Source organism: Macaca nemestrina, chromosome 1 (genome assembly GCF_043159975.1).
Source record: "Macaca nemestrina isolate mMacNem1 chromosome 1, mMacNem.hap1, whole genome shotgun sequence".
NCBI lineage: Eukaryota > Metazoa > Chordata > Mammalia > Primates > Cercopithecidae > Macaca > Macaca nemestrina.
Window position 1 is genome coordinate 65,683,573 of NC_092125.1, and position 22,733 is coordinate 65,706,305.

The 22,733-nt window shown below is 38.8% G+C and overlaps 1 protein-coding gene across 4 annotated transcripts in view; it reads left to right on the plus strand.

The window, feature by feature from the left end:
* Positions 1-22,733, plus strand: part of LOC105484964 (complement C3b/C4b receptor 1 (Knops blood group)) — a 235,838-nt gene that overhangs the window by 18,756 nt on the left and 194,349 nt on the right. For all 4 annotated transcript variants that reach the window (XM_071079569.1, XM_071079566.1, XM_071079563.1 and 1 more), the window contains exons 5-11: positions 8,970-9,368; positions 12,095-12,271; positions 12,363-12,465; positions 14,109-14,194; positions 16,035-16,253; positions 17,327-17,506; positions 18,118-18,217. In XM_071079569.1, the coding sequence (XP_070935670.1) occupies positions 8,970-9,368; positions 12,095-12,271; positions 12,363-12,465; positions 14,109-14,194; positions 16,035-16,253; positions 17,327-17,506; positions 18,118-18,217 (1,264 nt within the window). The remainder of the gene's footprint in view (positions 1-8,969; positions 9,369-12,094; positions 12,272-12,362; positions 12,466-14,108; positions 14,195-16,034; positions 16,254-17,326; positions 17,507-18,117; positions 18,218-22,733) is intronic.

Genomic DNA, 22,733 nt, shown 5'->3' on the forward strand with positions numbered 1-22,733 from the left:
GTTGTGTGTTACGGTCTGAACGTTTGAGTCCACCCCAAATCCATATGTTGAAATCCTTACCCCTAAGGTGATGACATTAGGAAGTGAGGCCTTTCAAAGATGATTAGGTCATGAGAGCAGAGCCGTCACAAATGGCATTAGCATCCTAATAAAAGAGGCCCAGAAGAACTCCTTTTGCCCTCCCGCCATGGGAGGAGATGCTAAATCTGCCAGTGTTGGTCTTGAACTCCCCAGCCTCCAAAACTACGTGAAATAAATTTCTACGGTGTACAAGCTAACCAGTTTATAGTGTTTTGTTATAGCAGCCCAAATTGACTAAGACATTGGGCAACCAACACTGCTAATTAATTCCAGAACACTTTCATCATCCCATTCCTAACATATTTGAGAGATTAGACTATAATTTTCTTTCTTGTAATGTCCTTAATAAGATTTTGATATCAAACTTATGACAGTCTTATAAAGTCAGCTGGTAGTGTTTCATATATTTGTTTCCTAGTAAGGGTTTATATAAGATTGGTATTATTTCTTCTTTAAAAATAATTCACCAGAAAAGCCATATGGCCTGGAGTTTACTTTGTTGGGAGGTCTTTTTTTTCCCCCCAATAATTTTCCTGTACCATGTAGACTTTTCGCTGAAGTATAACATATATATATAGTAAAGTGCACACATCTTAATTATGCAGTTCAATGGATTTTTACAAAGTAAACGCATCCATGTAAAAGGCACTCAGATTAAGATATAGAACACTATCGGCACCCCAGAAGCCTTCCCGATGGCCTTTCCCAGTTATCTTCCCAAAATAACCAGTATTCTGATTTATAACACTAATAGTTTTGCCGCTTCCTAAATTTTATATTAAAGGAATCGAAAAATAGGTACTCTTTTGTGTCTAGCTTCATCTCAATGTTATATTTGGAAGAGTCATTTTTGTTTTTGCATGAAGGATTGTTGGGTCTTCTTTATTATTATGTTGTATGTCATTGATGATCCTGAGTACCTTTTCATATGTTTGCGAAGTGCCTATTCCAAACTTTTGCCTATTATTTACTAGTTTGTCTACTGTTTTGTTGTTTTGTAGAAGTTCTTAAATATTCTCATGTTTTCTAATAAATGTAACACAAATATTGTCTTTCAGGCTATGGCTTTTCTTTTTTCCTTCTTAATGTCTTTTGGTTATGAAAGTTCTACATTTTAATAATATTCAATTTATGAGTCTTTTTTTTTTTCCAGTTACTGCTTTTTCTATTCTACTTGAGCAGTTGGGCCAAGTGAGGTGGCTCATGTCTATAATTACAGCATTTTGGGAGGCCAAGGCAGGAGGATTGCATGAAGCCAGGAGTTCAAGACCAGCCTGGGCAGCAAATTGAGACCCTGTCTCTACAAAAATAAATAAATAAATAAAATTAGCTAGACTCAGTGGCACATGCCTATAGTCCCGGCTACTTGGGAGGCTGAGGTGGGAGGACCCCTTGAGCACAGGAGTTCAAGGCTTCAGTGAGTTATGGTGGTGCCACTGCACTGCAGCCCAGGTGACAAAGCCCTGTTTCTTATGGAAAGGCAATTGATCTAATATCATTTATTAAAAAGACTATTCCTTGCATACTACAATGTGATACCACCATGGCCATAAGTCAGGTGACCTTATATGTGGCTCTCATTCCAGAGAGGTTCTGTTTCATTGGTTTATTTGCCATACATTAGTTTATCTGCCATACATTAGTTTATCTGCCATACTATAATGGCAAATAAACTATAGTCCTGCAGTAAAATTTTAATTACTATCACATTACATTAAGATTTGATATCTGGTGGCATATATCTTCTAACTATGTTCATCTTCGAGATTTACTTGGTGATTCTTGGCCCTTTGCATTACCATATAAAATTTAGAATCAACTTGTCAATTTCCACATAAAGAATCCTACTTGAATTTGTATTAAGTTTCTGTTGACTCAGTAAATCAATTTGTGGACAAGTAACAAATTTACAGTTTTGAAGTTCAAATTTATGAATATGATATATCCTCCCATTTTGAAGTCTTCTTTAATTTCTTTTAATAATACTTGTTAATTTACATTATAGAAGTCATGTACATATTTCATTATCTTTATTTTTACATCTTATTTTTAAAATTTCATTCTCTAATTATTTACTTCTTAGACACGCACCTGTTTCATCTCAGCTCCAGCAATTTTGTTAAATTTACTTATAAATTGAATAGTTTACCTGTAGATTCTTTTGAATTTGCTGTGTAATTATGTCATCTATGAATCTGACAAAGTTTTTACATTTTTTCCTTTCTTATGTCTTTTGTTTATTTCTCTTGCTTTATTGCATTTGCTAGAACCTCCAGTACAATACTGAATAGAAGAGATGATACAAGGCTACAAGGCTTTTAATAGTCATCATAAATCATGATGTATGCTGTAGTTTTTGCATGATATCCTTTATTAGATTAAGGAAACTCCCCTTTACTTCTAATTACTAAAAGATTTATAAATGTTAGTTCTAATTGATCACTATGCATGTATTGAGATTATCATGTTTCTTTTTCACTCTGTTAATGTAACATATTACACTGATTGATGTTTAAAAGACAAACACTGAATTCCTAGAATAAACCTATGTTGTTTGTGATGTGTTATAAATGATTACCCTATGTATGGGGAGTATGCGTGTGTGTGTGCAGGATTGCTCATATTTTTATTGTAATATTGTAACATTGATTTAATATCTAAAATCAGTCAAGGTAAACCTCACTTTGATCATTGTATCATCCTTTGGAAATATTACTGGATTCAGTTTCATAATATTTTGTTTAGAATATTTGCATTTATGTTCTCAAGAGATCTTGGATTATAATTTGCTTTTATTTTAATATCCTTATCAGGTTTGGGCATCAAGATTATGTTGGCCTCACAAAATGTGTTAAAAATTATTTATTTTTTCTAGTCTCTGGAATAATTTGTGTAACATTAACTTTATTTTTCCTTATATGTTTGGAAGAATTCAGCAGCGAAACAATCTGGACCTGAGGGTTTGTTGTTGCTGTTGTTGTCAGGATTTAATTTCTTTAATAGCTATAAAACTATTTATTGTTTTATATCTTATTAAATTCATTGGGGTAAGTTGTATTTTTCAAGGAATTTACTCATTTTATTTAGATTTCCTAAGTTATCAGCATAATACTGTTTATTATATCCTCATATTAGCCTTTGGATGCCTGTAAGTTCTATAGTGATACCCTTACGCTCATTAATTTCTGATATTGGTAATATCTTTTGCTTCTTTTCCCTTGATTAGCTTTACTGGGTCTTTATCAATTTTACTAAGCTTTTCAGAAAAACAAACTTTTAACTTTCTTGTTTTTTCTTTAGTGTATGACTATTTTCTCTTTTATTGATTTCTGCTTTAAGCTTTGGGTACTCCTCCACTCCTAAATTCTTGACACTAATTAATTTGTTTCCAATCTTTATTTTTCTAATATGTACATTTAACCTATAAATTTTTCTCTAAAACTGTTTTATTTCTTTCCCACAATCTTTATATTTTTATTATCATTGTACATAAAAGCTTTCTAATTTCCCTTTTAATATCTCCTCTGACCCATAGGCTATTTAGAAGGGCATTGCTTAATTTCTAAATATTTAAAGGTCTTCTACTTACCATTCTTTCATTAATTTAATCATTTGAGACCTCTTGAGATGTGTTTTATAGCCCAGAATATGGACGATTTTGGTAAAATGTTATGTATGCACTTGAAACGAATGTAAATTATTTTGCTTCACTTTCTAGAAATGTCATTTAGGAAAATGTGGTTTAGAACAGTCTTTTTGCCCTCCATTTGTTCTCTCAGTTACCAAGAGGCATGTGTAAAATATCTGTATTAGTTTCCCAGGGCTGCTGTAACAAATTACCACAAACTTGGTGGCTTCAAAGAAGAGAAATTTATTCTCTTAAAGTTTGGAGGCCAGAAATCCAGTTAAGATGTCAATAGGATTGGTTCCATCTGCAAGCTGGTTTGTGCCTCTCTCCAGATTTCCTTCCAGTGGCTGCTGGCGGTCTTCGATGTTCTTTGGCTCATAGATGCATCATTTCCTTCTCGGCCTCCATCTTCTCGTCACCTTCTCCACTGTGTGTTTCCTTTGCTCTTCTGTCTCATATGAAGACACTGGACATGGATTTAGAGGCCACCCTGGCAATCCAGGATGGTCACAACTCAAGATCATTAACTTGATTGTATCTACAAAGACTCTCCAAATTGGGTCACATTCACTGGTTTCAGAGATTAGGACACAGATATTTTTTAAGGAGGACAGTGGTTATTCAACCCATTACAATCCCAAACTATGACTATGAATTTGCCTGTCTTTCCTCTTTGTTCTAGCAATCTTTACTTTATGGATTTTAAACATGTTATTAAATGCATGAAATTTTTGGTTTATTCTTTCTGCTGAATTGACTATTTTATCATAATGAAATGTCTCTCTTTACCTCTCATAATACTTCTTGCCTTAAAATCTACTTTGTACATTAACACAGCTATATAAACTTTTTTTCTTGTTTTTGTATTATGTGTGTTTTAAATCTTTTACTTTCAGCCCTTCTTTGTCTTATATTTAAAACTTCTCTCTTATAAACATCACATAGTAAGGTTTTGTTGTTTTATTCAATCTTTCTTAGTTGTTCATTGATGTGTTTGGAACATTTAAATTTAATAATAAAAATTTAAAACAAACAAATAAATTTAATCTAGTTACTGATAAGTCTAACTCTTGATTATTTGTTTTCTCTTTGTTTCATGTGTTTGTTCTTTTATTCCTCATTTCTCACATTTTTTAATTTATCCAGTATTTTTATTATTCTATTTTCCCCAGTAGCTTTTAAGTTATTCTTAAATGACTACTCTAGAGATAGACATCCTTGATTTACTATAGTGTACTAAAATTGTGCTTTTACCACTCTCCAAACAATGCAAGTACCCAAACTATTAATATTTAATTCCATTTGTCTTCCCCCTCTTTTTGTATTGTTGTCATACATTTTGCAAAAAGAAAAGCTTCAGCTGAATTAAATTTAAAAGAGTTTAATTGAGCAATGAACGATTAGCAAATCAGGCAGCCTCCTGAGCCAGAGTAGGCCAGAAACTCCAGTCCAGCTGCATGGTAGAAGAGGATTTATAAACAGAAAAAGGAAAGTGATGTACAGAAAACAGAAGTGAGATACTGCGACAGCCGGATTGGTTATAGCTCAGCGTTTGCCTTATTTGAAGACAGTTCAAACAGTTGGCCACATTTGATTGGCCAAAACTTGGTGATTGGCATAAGAGTAGTCTACGGTCTGTTTACATCTTCACTTATTATAATTCGCAGTGTACAGAGAAACCTTGAGGCTGAGCTTAAACTATGTAAGGCTTTAGGTTACACTTGATTTAACAAATTACATATATTCTATATTTCAAAGACACTATATTTCAAAATAAATAAAAACAGTATTTATTTATACTTACACCGTAGTGAATTCTTAGAATTTTCATGTTACCTCAGCATCCATTTAGAATATGTTTACCTTTCTCATGCCAGAAGCAGAGCTTAGTCACCCTTATTGCCCTTTCTAGTTCTGTACCTCCTCCCAATTTTCAATGTGGTCGAGCCAGATATCTGCCTTATACAACTGCCTCCTGGTGACCACCTCTCTATGGGACAGCTAGATAAAACCTACTTGACTCGCATCCCTGACCTCTGTGCCCTGCATGGACTTCGCAGATATGCTGCCGTGACCACCTCTCAGTCGCAGCATGCCTTCCTGGAACATGTGCCTGCTTTCTTTAAACTCACCAGTTGGAACTCCCCATGGGAGATACCTGCTGGGTCATACCCTGGTCCCCAATAAAGGCATTGGCCGATGGGTCCCCTTCTCTCTCTCTCTCTCCATTCCTTGCACTGACCAACCTTTGTGTGATCTTCAGGTGTGCCGTGTACCCCCAGCCCATAATAAAATATTTACTTGCATCTTGTGTTTCTTCTAATCATTGAAGAGGTTCTCTCTATCACAAAGATCCTAAATGAAAACATACCCACATATGAACTCTTTCTGGTGTGTTTCCTTCTTACTGCAATTCTATCAATTCTATATGAAACTATTTTCCTTCAGCCTGAAAAAGTCTCTGGCATTTTTGTATTGTAGATCTTCTGAAAACAAATTCTTTAAACATTTTTCTAATTGTGGTTCCTTTGAAGGTTATTGTCCATGTTTCCTGGCTTCTTTTAAAATGGATTACACTTTAAAATAGATTTTTTACAATATTACTGTGTTGTGTCTAGGTAAGAATTTCTTTGTATTGCTTGGGTTTGCATAGTTGGTTTTTTTTGTTTGTTTGTTTGTTTTTTGACAGAATTTCGCTCTTATCACCTGGGTTGGAGTGCAGTGGTGTGATATCTCGGCTCACTGCAACTTCAGCCTCCTGGGTTCAAGTTATCAACCCACCTCAGCCTCCCAAGTAGCTGAGATTACAGGCCTGTGCCTCCATGCCTGGCTAATTTTTATACTTTTAGTAGAGATGGAGTTTCACCATTTTGACCAGGTTGGTCTCAAACTCCTGACAGGAGGTGATGCGCCCACCTCAGCCTCCCAAACTGCTAGGATTACAGGCGTGAACCACCACGCCAGGCCTGTATAGCCTTTTGGATCTGTAATTTAATGATGTCTTGCATCAGTCTTGGAAAATTCCCAGTTATTACTTCTTCAAATGTAGTTTATGCTCTGTTATCTCTCTCTTCTCATTGAGGGACTTCAGTTAAACATGTTAGGCTTTATTCTTCTATGTAGTTAGTCTGTATTTTTTAATCTTTTTATTTATTGGTGCTTTGTTCTGAGTATTTTCTTCTGTTCTAGCTTTCAGTTCATTGATTTTCCTTCAGATTCTAACCTGCTATTAATCTCACACAAATTCTTAATTTCAGCAATCATATTTTACTTTAAGAATTCTAGAGTGTTTTTATTTTCCAAATCTGCCCTCTTCCTTTTTTTTTTTTTTTTTTTTTTTTTTTTTTTTTTTTTGAGACAGGGTCTCACTTTGTTGCCCAGGTTGGAGCACAGTGGCATAATCACAGCTCGCTCAACCTTCACAGGCTCAAGCAATTCTCCCACCTCAGCCACTTGAGTAGCTGAGAATGCAGGTGTGCACCACCACACCTGCACACCCGGCTTTTTTTTTTTTTGAGATGGGGTTTCGCCAAGTTGCCCAGGCTGGCCTCGAACTCCTGAGCTCAAGCGATCCACTCGATCCACTCTCCTCAGCCTCCCAAAGTGTTAGGATTACAGGCGTGAACCACCACACCCCACCCTGTTCTTTTTAATAGTTTCTAGTTCTTGCAAGTTTCAATTATATCCTTCAACAGATCTGTAGTTCTAATGGGTCAGTTTCTGTCATCGGTAATTGTGTGTGTTATTTTATCTCCTCAAGTATCTGGTTATCTTTGTGCATCAGGAATTATATTTGAAAATGTGTCTATAGAAATAATTTCAAGGCCTTAGATAACCCATCTTCTTCCAGATAGAATTTTTGTCTTGTTTCTGCAGGCATTTGGGGACATTAGCACTCTAGGACCACTCTAATTCAGTCTAGGAACTGTGATTTTCTGGGGCCAGCCACAGTACCAGTACTTGAAGTACTAGTTCCAGTGTCTGAGACAGCAGATTTTTTTTCAGTTAACCCTGATTACCATGGCCTAGTTTTTGTGGCCTCAGAACACATCAGAAGGTATTACCAGGCTTTCCATAGGGGCAGGCCCTGGACTTCCATCGTTGTCCCTTAACTTCATGAGACAATCAAAAGTCTGTTCAGTCTCTCAGTTACCCAGTCCTGATACAGCTACCCATTCCCAAACAATAAGCAGCCCAGTTGCCAAGCCCAAATACCCAGCTCTCAACTGGATTTTCATCTTCTCCTAGATCATGGCCCAGGAATGCTTTACTAGTTTGTTAGCTTTCTGCTGCCTTCACAGATAAATATTTTTGATTTTTCAGTATTTCTAGCCTTTCTTGAGGGTGGATGGTTGGAGCAATATTTTATTTGAATTGTTGAGATTACTCTTACTAGAAGCAGAGCCTGAAAATTTTTTATTTTTAATTTTAATTAATTCATTCATGTCCAAATTTATCTGATTAAATACACTCATTTTTAATTCCAAGTTTTTTGGGATTTGGGTTGAAGTAATTTTGTTCTAGTTTATGGCAATACAGTATACTATGTACTATTGCTACATTTTTAAATGTATTTAGGGGTTTTGGTGGACTAATATATGATCACTTTTACACAGATATCATCTTATGATATCAAACTTAGATTTGATGAAATGAGTTGGTAAGCTTCATATCTTTTATATATTGTGAAACCTTGAAATTACATTTGGAAGTATCTTTATGAATGAATTTTGGCAATTTGTATTTCCATTTATATTATTTAGATTTTTAAAATATTTAACCCCCAGTAATCTACAGTTTTATAAATAGTCTCATATATATATAAGTATGTTTAAATTCTTTTTCCTAAGTATATTTGTGTTTTCTCTCATCCCTTATAATTTATCTTTCAGCAAATGTTTTTGTATTTTATTTTTCTAAAAAAGCTAACCTCAGTTAATAACAAAAATGGAAATTAAGAAAGCAAATGGGAAAGAACAGGAGAAAACTGTATAAACTCTATAACACGATGATCAAAGAGCTATTTAAAATGAAAAGAATGTGGATCGAGTGAATACATGCATGCAAATACTATAGCAAATCATATAAGTAAGAAAGGCAGGACACTGAAGTTACAACTTTATAAAAATGTAACCTTCGTGTTAGCAAAGATTAAAAGTAAATAATGAACGTAAAAATAGCTAAAGTTTAGTGACTCATGAGATGCTTGTCATTCATTATTTAAACTGACTGTTATTTAACTTTCTCTTCCTTTCCCCAGAAATTTCTTGTGGGCTACCACCCACCATAGACAACGGAGATTTCTTTAGTGCTAACAAAGAGTATTTTCACTATGGATCTGTGGTGACCTACCACTGCAATCTTGGAAGTGGAGGGAGAAAGGTGTTTGAGCTCGTGGGTGAGCCCTCCATATACTGTACCAGCAATGAAGATCAAGTGGGCATCTGGAGCGGCCCAGCCCCTCAGTGCATTATACCTAACAAATGCACGCCTCCAAATGTGGAAAATGGAATATTGGTGTCTGTCAAAAGAAGCTTATTTTCCTTAAACGAAGTTGTGGAGTTTAGGTGTCAGCCTGGCTTTGTCATGAAAGGACCCCGCCGTGTGCAATGCCAGGCCCTGAACAAATGGGAGCCAGAGTTACCAAGCTGCTCCAGGGGTGAGTCTGACTGAGGCCTAGAAGGGCCCTGCAAATGACATGCATTGCTGTTGGATCAGGAGATTAGTATTTGTTCAGGGGGAGGGATGTGTACTGAGTAGAGTCGGGAGCAAATTTTCTAGACAGTGAACACGAAATTCAGAAGGTGTGTGTACATACACATGTGCTGAAATTGAGAAGCAAAGCTCAACCCGGGCAAGGAATATGATGTTTCTTTGGGGTTCTTATAAACAGATCTGTCAATTACTTTTGAGTATAATAATTGTTGATACAAAATGAGTGATTCCTCTGGCCAGGCACTATAATACAGGCTACATGTGAATTTTAATCCTTAAAACAAAGTTATTCGGTAGTTACCAGTTGTTCTGTTTGTCTGTTTTGTTTTGCTTGAGATACTGTCTTGCTCTGTCACTCGGGTTGGGCTGCAGTGGTGCCATCATGGCTTACTTCAACCTCTGCCTCCCTGGGTCAAGCAATTCTCCTGCCTGAGTCTCCCAAGTAGCTAGGACTATTGGTGCATGCCACCATGCCTGGTTAAGATTTTTATGTTTTTTTGTACAGATAGAGTCTCACTATTTTACCCAGGCTGGTCTCAAACTCCTCAGCTCAAGCAACCTACCCACCTTGGCCTCCCAAAGTGCTGGGATTATAGGCATGAGCCACCACGCCAGGTCTCGATGTTTTACAGAGAATATGTGCCTTAGAGAGATCAGATAACTTTCTAAGATACTAACTTGCAGACAAAACTGGAATGCAAGCCCGCCTCACTCCAAGTCTTGGCTTTGCTAATCAGCATCCAGTCATGCAATCAAAACTTACTCTAGATACTTTCCAGGAGGGAGGGATTTCATGCAGGTTGTATTAGTCTGTTCTCACATTCCTGTAAAGAACTACTTGAGACTGGGTAATTTATAAAGAAAAGAGGTTTAATTGACTCAGAGTTCTGTAGGCTGTACGGGAGGCATGGCTAGGGACACCTCAGGAAAGTTACAATCATGGTGGAAGGCAAAGAGGAAGCACCTATATCTTCATAAGGTTGGCAGGAGAGAGAGAGAGAGCAAGGTAGAGGTGCTACACACTTTTAAACAAGCAGATCTCGAAAGAACTCTATCACAGGACAGCACTAGGGTGATGGTGCTAAACCATTAGAAACCACCTCCATGATCCAGTCACTTCCTGCCAGGCTCCTATTCCAACAAAGGGAATTACAGTTTGACATGAGATTTGGGTGGGGACACAGAGCCAAACCATATCACAGCTAATAGGTCACAAAGATGTTAGAAGGGCAGGAAAAGCAATAAGACGAAGGCAGAGTTACCAGAGATCAGGGAGCTACGGTGGCTGCCAGTCTAGAGCACAGGAGCCTGTACTGATGCTGAAATGGCCAGCCCCTCCCACTGAGCAGGCAGCTCCCTGAAAGCTGCTAATGCTGCAGGAGCCACCACTGCTGCCAGAATGCAGCTGATATTGTTGGAGCCAAAGTCATTGGCATCACTAGAATTGAAGCTGTAGCTGCTCACTAAAGTCATCTATACTGCCACTGTCTGCGCCACCTCTAGAAGTAGAACATATTCTGCCATTATCCTGCCTTTTAATTTGGTATATATGCCTCCAACTGTCAGAACCTAACTCCAGAGCCGAGCTATCAAGGAAGACAAATGATTGTAGTTTTAAGGCTTCCATTGCTAGCAGTCGAAAGACAGTGCAGAAGTGTGAGGCTGGGGGCCGACAGAAATTTAATCAGGACAGCACCTCAATATTATATCACCAGGCATTGATTAGACAAGAGAAACACTGGGTGATGAGTCCTGAAAATGGACATTACAGCATCAGAGTATTTACATACTCCTTAAAGAAGTCATTTTTCTAGTCCAATCCTCCATCTGATGCTTGAGAAAGCTGAAGTCCAGAAAAGGGAACTGGTCTGCTCAAAGCCAAACTGAAATTATTTTTTCCATTTTTTAACAGTTTTATGTAATTTAGTTGAGACCCAAATGTGTTCTGACTTCCCGAGATCAGATCAACATATTAAGAGAGAGCCAGAGCTGCCATTACAATACGTTGCGTGAAATATACACTCTCATTATGGTGACAGAAGGTCTTTTAGATTTTGTTAGACAGTTGCCCACCTTCTCACTGGAGTGAAATGAATGACTAGGCAGCACCTTGCTTCATAGCATGAAGAGAGGAGACCCATAGTTCGTTACCGCCCTATGTCAGGTGGCCGCTGAGAGAAGCCTTGACAGGAAATGAGAGTAGATGTATGGACGCTGTTTGTTGCACCGGTGTGATAGGTGATGGAGGGACCTATTAGACAAGACATGGGCAGGGGCACTCCTTTATTGCCTAAAATGCAAGACTAAATCGGTGATGCGTTTCTAGAAAGGAAGTATGAAGATATAATAAGCCATCATTCCTCCCAATTTTGTACTGGGTGAACAGTAATTGGAAGCATTCTACAAGGAACTGTCCATTGTGAAATCTTAGTTGCATGCTTTAGATGAAAAGCAATGAATTGAGGATACCTCTGTTTTAGTCACAGTTCTGCAATGTGTCAGTTCTATGATTGATGGCAAGACATCTTCCTTGCCCTGTGTATTTAGTTTGTTATCAATATAATAAAGCTCTTATCTTACCTTTATTATTATATATAGATTTGTAATTATTATTCCCTTGGCCAGTTAAACAGTGAGAAAATTAGCAATACTTTGTTTTTCTCTCCCCAGTATGTCAGTCACCTCCAGATGTCCTGCATGGTGAGCGTATCCAAAGGGACAAGGACATCTTTCAGCCTGGGCAGGAAGTGTTCTACATCTGTGAGCCCGGCTATGACCTCAGAGGGGCTGCGTCTCTGCGCTGTACACCCCAGGGAGACTGGAGCCCTGCAGCCCCCAGATGTGAAGGTGCCTAGACTCTTGTCTGGCTTGATATTTTTAGCTTGCATCTTTATTCTCCACATGCCAATATTTTCTGTTCATTTTTCTTTTACTCCAGTGAAATCCTGTGATGACTCCCTGGGCCAACTTCCTAATGGTCGTGTGCTATTTCCACGTAGTCTCCAGCTTGGAGCAAAAGTGGATTTTGTTTGTGATGAAGGGTGAGTGTGAGCTTGCCTGACCTCCTGGACATTGAAAATGGGGCTGGGAATTAATTGAAAAGGGGAGATTTGGTTTGGCTTAAAAGAAAGACACACACACACACACACACACACACATTCAGAGAGATGAACTTTCCAAAGTATACATAGGAAGAAAGGAAAGAAATGCACAGAACTAATAACATGAGATATGAAGAGGAAACTGGAACATATATTAACTGGCAAGTTCAAAGGCAAGTATAACTACTGGTTATGAATATATGGGTAACACATTAAGTAAAAAATATCAGCCAGGCATGGTGGCTCATGCCCATGGTGGCTCATGCCTGTAATCCCAGCACCTTTGGGAGGTTGATCTGAGACGAGCAGATCACCTGAAGACAGGAGTTGGAGACCAGCCTGGCCAACATGGTGAACCCCGTCACTACTAAAAACACAAAAGTTAACTGGGCTTGGTGGCATCTGCCTGTAATCCCAGCTACTGAGGCACGAGAATCACTTGAACCTGGAAGGCAGAGTTTGCAATGAGCCGCGATGGCACCATTGCAATCCAGTGTGGACAATAAGAGTGAAACTCCGTCTCAAGAAAAATAAATCATGTTTTACAAGCAAAAAGAATATGAGTAATTTAGAGAGTCCAAGAAAAAAAACTGCAAGTAACAAAAAGCTTATTCTTAATGACTGGGATCATTTAAGAATCATTTCAGTAAATTCTTTAAACCATCTATAGTGAAATTTGTAATAGGAATGAAAATGTAAAAATCAGCATTTTTTAAAAATTCAGTCATATATAATCTGGCTATTCATGGGCTCTGGGCTCTGAGCTGGGGTCCTGATGGCTGCTGCTATTTCCGGCAAGGTCATTACCTTGTTTATGTCCATCTAGTGCTCTTCACAGATGCACAGGGTGCACATCTCTACACGGAAGCTGACCAGCATGGGCAACAAAGCACCTGATCCCAAAATGTTCCACAGAATCTTGGCAGCCTCCAAATGCCAGCACCCAGTAAGAGTTAGAAGGGCATCAGGGCCCAACAGAAACTGAGAATTTTCGACGATTGCATACAGAAATCCAGTCCTCTCTTCTTTCCTTTTTCCCCTAGAATATTCACGCTTACTCTTCAGCAGCCCAAACTGCCCTTGTAAGCCGTCTTCACGCCATCACAGATGCGGAGATGAAAGGACACTCTCTGTTCTCTCGCCAGCTATTTCCCACTTTTCCAAACTGGGAGCTGTTTTACAAACTGGGAGCTGTTTACTTGCTGTTCCAGCATCAGAGTTAGGAAGGCATTGCATTAGAAGACTGGGTTTCTAGTAATGACAATGAGTGATTTATCAGGTTATCATGGAGTAATCAGTGAAACTCCAAGCCTGGGTCCTGGGTCAAGGAGATGGCGCCCATGTCACGACCACCTTTTTCAATTCAAGCAGGACTGTCATGTGACCAAGTTACTGCATTTTGCCATTCTATATTGCTCCCTTCTGGAGACTGTGAGCTTCCAGAATAAGGTAGCCTGTGCAACTCTGCCACCTGCTGGCCTCAGGTCCTCAAAATCCTGAGATTTGGGGCTGGGCCTTAGATTGTGAACCAAGAGTCCTCTTGGCTGAAGCAGCTCACTATTCACTCCTATTTTCTCCTTTAGATTTCAATTAAAAGGCAGCTCTGCTAGTTACTGTGTCTTGGCTGGAATGGAAAGCCTTTGGAATAGCAGTGTTCCAGTGTGTGAACGTGAGTAATAGGAGTAACATTTCAGGCCAGTCTCTCCCCTTCATCTGTTCAGTATTTGACCCATGACCTCCCCTAATGTGGTTCTTCAATTTTCTAGTCCGAATTATTGATTTGAAAATTGCTTGTTTTAATAATGTTTGGTTGTGAATCAATGTGTACATCACCTGTCTTTGGAATTATCTGATCTGTCTCTGTCCTTCTATATTCTGTGTTCTACCGCAATAAAGCCTACGGTAGTGTGCTTCTAGGAGTTTCAGGAGAGATCAGATAATGTGAAGCTTTAACAATATATTTTGTTTCTCTCTTTCTTTCTTTTTTCTCTTCCTTTCTTCCTCCCTTCTTTCTTTTTCATTTTGTTCTTCCATCAGGTGCAATCAGTCTACAATTTTTGTATGTATTTGATAATACACAAATATTAAACATGCCTTTATTTAATTATATTTATTGATCACATACTTTGTGCCTGATGTTCATCTAGCCACTGGAGTTTTATCAATGAACAAGACAAATGAATTCCCTCTCCCCATGTTGTTTCTCCTCAGGTGGGGAGAGGGACAAGAAAAAAAATAAATTCAATGCTATGAAGATAATAGAGCAAAGCACTGAGGAATGAGGGAAAAGTGGGATGCAACATTAGACAGGGCGAGCAGTTGGAGACTCCTTAATTTCTCAAAACATGTACCTAAGTCATTTATGCTGAGAGATTCATAAATAATAAGTTGATTTTTGAAAAAAAGAGCCCCATATGTTCAATAATCGGTAGACTACTGATTTCTCCTAGTCTAACTATTTGTAATTTCCCTAATGGAAGATAGAACTTTGCTTCATTTCTTGATTCTAACAATTGGAAAACATGTTTCTTTAGAAGACCATGAAATTTTACTAAAATGTTTATGTTCTTAGAAATATACTTGGACATCTTACAGTGCTTTTTAGAGGAAAGTTTTGTAAGAACAAAACTTATATAGAGATTCTTGCTGTCTAACTAATCCAGTGCTCCTTGAAGCAGCATGACAAATGTCTGTTCTACTACTATGCATTAAAACTCATTGATTGACTACTCAAGATTTCTCTTATTTTTCATAATTCTTGCTAATTAAAGTAGCTTCTTCCAAATTCCAGTTCTAACGAAAAACGCCAATTAGAAATGAGGGAGAGACTGTTCTAAACAAATCAGCAGATGCTAGAAAGGAGTAACAACTTGAAACCTGACCCAGAACGTAAAAAGAGAAAATTAATCATCAACAGACACAGACATTTTCAAAAGCAAAGCAATCTGAATCCATTTGGAGTTTTTTATAATGGCCTGACTACGTTTCAATTCACTGTGACAGGGCTATTGTTATCACAGAGATTGATGATCAGTATCAATAAGTAATCAGTGGAAGGTTTCACCTATTTAAGATGATTAGCACACATATATGCATTTGAGAAATATTTCCCAAGAACGTAGGCTCCTTCCTCAGCACTGCATCCCCAGGATCCTGATGAGTGGCTGACACAGGACAAGTGCTCAATTAATAAATATTGACTAAAGGAATGAGTAACCCTCGAAAATGGTTATTTTTCTTCTTCGAATGTTTTGCTACTTCATTAAAGTTGTAACGTTTCTGTAGTCCAGGAACCGTTACTATCTGGAAGATTCAGGATAGAAAAATCTCTTTTGTACTTTGCAATACACTTTCAATGACATCTCATTTAATCCAACTCTTCGAAGTCCTAATGTCTACTGTCACCTCCTTAGTATATTTTCAGCAACAACAATCATAGCACTCTGTAATTGCAGAATACCTCTGGGGAAACTCCTGAATGAAACTTAGAGCTTTTGCCTTTTTTCCAGAAATCTTTTGTCCAAGTCCTCCAGTTATTCCTAATGGGAGACACACAGGAAAACCTCTGGAAATCTTTCCCTTTGGAAAAGCTGTAACTTACATATGTGACCCCCACCCAGACAGAGGGATGACCTTCGACCTCATTGGGGAGAGCACCATCCGCTGCACAAGTGACCCTCAAGGGAATGGGGTTTGGAGCAGCCCCGCCCCTCGCTGTGGAATTCTGGGTTAGTGCTCATTTCCCCACATCCCAAATGGGTTCAGAATACCTAACGCAGGCCCTCCATATTTCCATAATTACTGTATGGTTTCTCTGTGCGCATTTGCCACAATGGAATGCCCAACCAATGATAAATGGTTCTAAGGTAGGTCAATACATCAGATCCTGATGACCTTTGCATCTGGAGGGACTGATGAAAAAACAAGGACGCAGTGAGTGGTGGGAAAGTCCTTCATTAGAATCATATGAATTAAAAACAAATGCTTGTGTATCTCCTCATTGAAATGTTTGGCTTAGAAATATGACCTAGAAAATCAGTGGCTCCTGCTGCCAGGAAATGTCTTGAGTTCCTGCCCATGTTGTCAACCTCTCATTGGAGTTTTGATGCCTTGAAGTACAAGGAAACCAGACACGAAAGGTGGAAGCTGGGCAGAAACACTCTTTCTGGAGTCCTAAAAATGTGAAAAATTAAATCAGAGCTATATTTACATTAAATTAGATGAGCATTAGCTGAGCGTGGTGGCAATTGCCTGTGTTCCCAGCTATTCGGGAGGCTGAGATGGGAGGATCACTTAAGCCTGGGAGGCAGAGGTTGCCGTGAGCTGAGACTGTGCCACTGCACTCCAGCCTGGGTGACAGAGTGAGACCCTATCTCAAAAACAATGAAAATAGGCTGGCCGCAGTGGCTCACACCTGTAATCCCAGTACAGATCACTTGAGGTCAAGAGTTCCAGATCAGAATGCCAACATGGTGAAACTCCAATTATACTAAAAATAAAAAAATAATAAAATAAAATTAACTAAATTATATGAGTAGAAAGACCCGATAACAGACTAATCTTCCAGGTAATATACTTCCTTATAAGCCTATGCTAATGGAACTTTCCCTTCCATTTTACAGGCAAGTTATGTGTGTGTGTGTGTGTGTGTGTGTGTGTGTGTGATTTGTTGTTTTTTGTTTTTTGTTTTATAACTAAGAGTTTCTTTTCTTCTGGCATCAATCTACCCCAGAAGAGAAAAGAGGAAGCACATTGGGTATATTTTTATTAACTCAGATATTCTTGATTTCTTGGTCTCTAGGTCACTGTAAAGCCCCGGATCATTTTCCGTTTGCTAAGTTGAAAACCCAGACCATTGCATCTGACTTTCCCATTGGGACATCTTTAAAGTACGAATGCCGTCCTCAGTACTACGGGAGGCCGTTCTCTATCACATGTCTGGATAACCTGGTGTGGTCGAGTCCCAAAGATGTCTGTAAACGTGAGTGAACTTGCATTGGATCTTTCCCATGTCTGCAAAAGCTTCTTATTGAATGTTTTCAAATGTGGGATATGAGAAACCTTTTTTGAAAAGTGTTCAGATGGGTGGATGTAAGTTTTTCTTGTAGGTCATCCTTGATTATTGCTTGAAATGCTCACTTTATGAGAATGTTTCAAGGAATATTTGTAGAGAAAATCTTCATTCCTTATAGGAAAGAAAATAATACATGACTCTAGATCAGGGGAATAAATAGTGCAGGAAGACAAATTCTGTTTGAATAACTAGGTGGGAAGAAATCCTTTGCAAACTTTGAAATATATTAGCAGTAGATAATGCCATAAGTGACTTTTACATTCTGATAAGGGATGCAAGGTCTCTACACAGATCTAAATCTAGATCTAGATAGATCTGGAGGGAAGGTCTTTTTCAAAGTGGGGCTTAGTAGGTGGCTGATCCTGAGGGGCTCTGAGGAGTTTTCTCAAGGTGGCAAAATCTGTGGAACCATCAGAACTGCGTATTTTCTTCAGCAAGCTACATGTTGATGGAGACCTTACTTACTGAAGAGAGTCCTGATTACTCTACCTGGCTCCAAAACACTTTCTTTCCCATAGGTAAATCATGTAAAACTCCTCCAGATCCAGTGAATGGCATGGTGCACGTGATCACAGACATCCAGGTTGGATCCAGAATCAACTATTCTTGTACTACAGGGTGAGTTGGCAGCAACATCTCTTGGTTTAAGAGTTCCAGCACAGCAATACTACCTTCTAGCCACATCTCAGGTTGGAAACTAGGCTATTGCCACCTGCTTTTAAGAGGCTTGAACACAGGTGTTAACTCCTGATTGAAATGAACAATGATAGGAGAAGATTAGGGCAAAAATCTGTATCCTTGCTGGAAGCCAGGGCAGTGCACATATAAAGAGTATGCTGTTCACCGGATGGGAAGGAAAAATAATTAGGAGTGTAGTAGTCAAAGCCCACGAACAACCCTAACCCAGAGTAAACATTGCTGGAAGAAAAGGAAGACCATGTAGCAGCTGTGTGAGAGAACAAATCTAATGATAACAGCATGATCCCTTGCTAGGGCTGGCATCAAAAAGTACAGGACTTCCTCGTTTTATTGTACTTTGCAGATGTTATGCTTTTTATAAATTGAAGGCTTGTGGCAACACTGCGACGAGCATGTCAGTTGCATCATTTATCCAACAGTGTGTGTTCACTTCGTGTCTCTGTGTGACATTTTGGTTATTCTCACAATATCCCAGATGTTTTCATTATTATCATGTCTATGATAGTGATCTGTCATCAGTGATCTTTCATGTGACTATTGTCATTGTTTGGGGTCCCTACGAACTGCACCCATATAAGACAGAAAACTTGATCAATAAATGTGCGTGCTTTGACTGCTCCATGGACTAGACATTCCCCTTCTCTCTCCCTCTCTTCAGGACTCCCTAATCCCTGAGACACAGTAATGCTACAATTAGGCCACTTAATAGCCCTACACTGGCCTTTAAGTGTTGACATGAAGGGAGGAGTCATGCATCTCTTACTCGAAATCAAAAGCTAGGGATGATTAAGCTTACTGAGGATAATATGTTGAAAACCAAGATAGGCCAAAAGCCATTCATCGTGTGCCAAACAGCTAGAGAGTTGTAAAGGCAAAGCAAAAGTACTTGAAGGAAATATAAAGTACTGTTCCAGTGAACACATGAATAATAAAACGTGAAACAGCCTTATTGCTGATAGGGAAGAAGTTTTAGTGGTCTACATACAAGATCAAACTAGACACATTTTCTGAAGCCAAAGCCTAATCCTGAGCAAGGCCCTAACTCTCTTCAATTCTATGAAGGCTGCCAGAGGTGAGGAAGCTGCAGAAAAGAAGCTGGAAGCTAGCAGAGGTTGATTTCTGAGGTTTAAGGAAAGAAGCCCTCTCCATAACATTAAGGTCGAAGGTAAAGCAGCAAGTGCTCATGTAGAAGCTGCAGCAAGTTATCTAGAAGATCTAGCTAAGATCATGGATGAAGGTGTTACACTAAATAACAGATTTTCCATGTAGACAAAACAGTCATCTGTCGGACTTTCATAGCTAGAGAGGAGAAGTTAATGCCTGGCTTCAGAGCTTCAAAGAACAGGCTGACTTTTTAGGAGTTAATGCCGCTGGTGACTTTGAGTTGAAGCCAAAGCTTACTGACCATTCTAAAAATTCTAGGGCCCATAAGTATTATGCTAAATGTACCTTCCCTGTGTCTATAAATGCAACAACAAAGCCTGACGACAGAAGTATGTTTGCAGCATGGTTTGCTGAATATTTTAAGTCCACTGTTCAGATCTAGTGCTCAGAAAAAGAGATTCCTTTCAAAATATTACTGCTCATTGACATTACACCTAGACAGCCAAGAGCTCTAATGGAGATGGACACGGAGATGAATGGAGTTTTCCTGCCTGCTGACCACAGCAGCCATTCTGCAGACCATGGCTGAAGGAGTAATTTTGACTTTCAAGTTTCATTATTTAAGAAATACATTTTGTAAGGCCAGTTCCCACAGACAGTAATTCCTCTGATGGATCTGAGCAAAGTAAGTTGACAACTGCTGGAAAGAATTCATCATTCTACATATCATTAAGAACATTCATGATTCATGGGAAGAGGTTAAAATATCAACATTAACAGGAGTTGGTAGAAGTTAATTCCAACTTTCACGGCTGACTTTGAGAGGTTCAACACTTCAGCAGAGGAAATAACTGCAGATGTGGTGGAAATAGCAAGAGAACTACAGTCAGAAATGGAACCTGAAGATGTGACTGAATTGCTACAAATTCATGATCAAAGTTGAACAGATGAGGAGTTCCTTCTTATGAATGAGCAGAGAAAGTGTTTTGTTTTTTTGTTTTTTTTTTTTTTGTTTTTTTTGAGGTGGAGTCTCTTCCTGGTGAAGATGACATGAGCATTGTGAAAATGACGACAAAGGATTTAGAATATTACATAAACTCAGTTGATAAAGCAGCAGCAGTATATGGGAGGATTGACTCCAATTTTGAAAGCAGTTCAGAGGGTAAAATGTTATCAAATAGCATTGCATGCTAGAAAAATCTTTTGTGAAAGAGTCAATCAATACAGCAACTTTATTGTTGTCTCAGCTTAAGAAATAGCCACAGCCACCCCAGCCTTCAGCAACCACCGCCCTGAGCAGTCAGCAGCCATCAATCTTGAGGCAAGACCCTCCACCAGCAAAAAGATTACGACTGATTGAAGGTCAGATAATCTTTAGCATTTTTTATCAATAAGCCATTTTTTAAAGTATGACTTTTTTCAGATATAATTCTATTTCACACTTAATAGACTACCGTATAGTACAAACACAACTTTTAGACTCACTGAGAAATCAAAAAATTCATATGACTCATCTGTTGTGATATTTGTTTTATTGTGGTGTTCTGGAACTGAACCTGCAAGATCCTTGAGGAATGTCTGTAACACAAAATGGGCAGCTTAATACAACAGAAGTTTTTGGAGTTCTATTCTAGAGGATGGGAGTCCAAAATCGAGGTGTTGGCAGGGCCATGCTCCCTCTGAATCCTGTAGGGTAGAATCCTTCATTGCATCTTCCAGCTTCTGGAGCCCCAGGCCTTCCTAGGTGTGTGGCAGCGGAACTCCAATTTCTTCTGTCTCTGTCCTCACATGGCCATCTTCCCTCCGGGTCTGTGTCCTCATATGCTGTTCTCCTCTCTGTGCATGTTTCTGTCCAAAGTTTTCCCTTTTTATCAGGACACCAGGCATATTGGATTAGGGCGTACCTTAGTGACCTCATCTTAACTTGATTGCATCTGCAAAGATTGTATTTCCAAATAAGATCACATCCACAGGGACTGGGGGTTAAGACTTCAGCATATCCGGGGGAGACACAATTCAACCTGCAACAGAGCCCCTTTGAAAATGTCAAGCGTCAGGTGCTCACAGCGCAGGGCCCAGCTGTTGGTGCTCAGCCTTGCTCAGCACACAGTGGAGGCTCTGCCCCAAGCTCACTCTTCATGGGAACAGCTAAGCCAGGTAGTGAGTAGGGGATATGTTTGTGCCACTGCAACCAGTACTGAAAGGAAGCTTGTGGTGTCCAGCATATTTGCCTGCCTAGGCCTCACAGACCATAGCACCTAGAATCTGACAAAGTAAAATTAGAATAAATCCAATATCTCCTTTACTTTTTTTTTTTTTTGGAGCATTTTTAAATACAATTGATAAATTTCCTGACTGTACCCTCCTCATCTTGCATTGCTGAATAAGGGGGGAACCTCTCTAAGGCATACAGCACAAAACCATTGAGCTTATGACTAGAAACAGGAAATACATGTAAAAGAGACCAGTCTGAAAAATCAGGAGAAATTTTGCAAAGAGATTTACTGCCAAGAAACCAGGGAAACTTTCTGAACACTCTCCTTTTCATATTTGTAATAAGATTCAACTGTGCAAATACTTCTGTGAAACTAGCCATAAAGTTTGTACATGAAGGAATATATATATTCAGTGTGTTTATATATTTCATTTCATACATGTGATATATATATATACATACATATACTTACATATATATATCTCACAATGAATATTGCAGAAAATTAAAGTGAAGGGTAAGAGGAGTTAACCAAATTTTCCCTGAATGCAGCGGGGAAAGCTGAAAAGGAGAAGACAGGCAGGCACAGTGGCTCACACCTGTAATCCCAACACATTGAGAGGCTGAGACAAGAGGATCACTTGAGCCCAGGAGCTCAAGACCAGCCTGGGCAACATGGCAAAACCCCATCTCTACAAAAAAGTATAAAAATTAGCTGGGCGTGGTGGTGTGTGCCTGTAGTCACAACTAGGCAGGAGACTGAAGTGGGAGGATCACCTGAGCCCAGGAGGCTGAGGCTTCAGTGAGCTATGATGGCACCCCTGCACTCCAGCCTGGATGAGAGAATGAGATCCTGTCTCCAAAAATGAAGAAGGAAAGACATATGTAACACAGTGTCAGGATTCAAAATACATGTAACAAAAATTCCAGAAGGGTAAACAAATAAGCCCATACCTAGCCATCACTAGGGAAACTTCTGTGTTTCAGGGATAAAGAAAAAACTCAGATCCCAGAAATAAAACATGAAAATATAGTACCCGCAAAAGAAATAAATGTATTGACACCACATTGATTCTGTACAACACTAAATGGTATAAGGTAGCATTTCTATTGCAC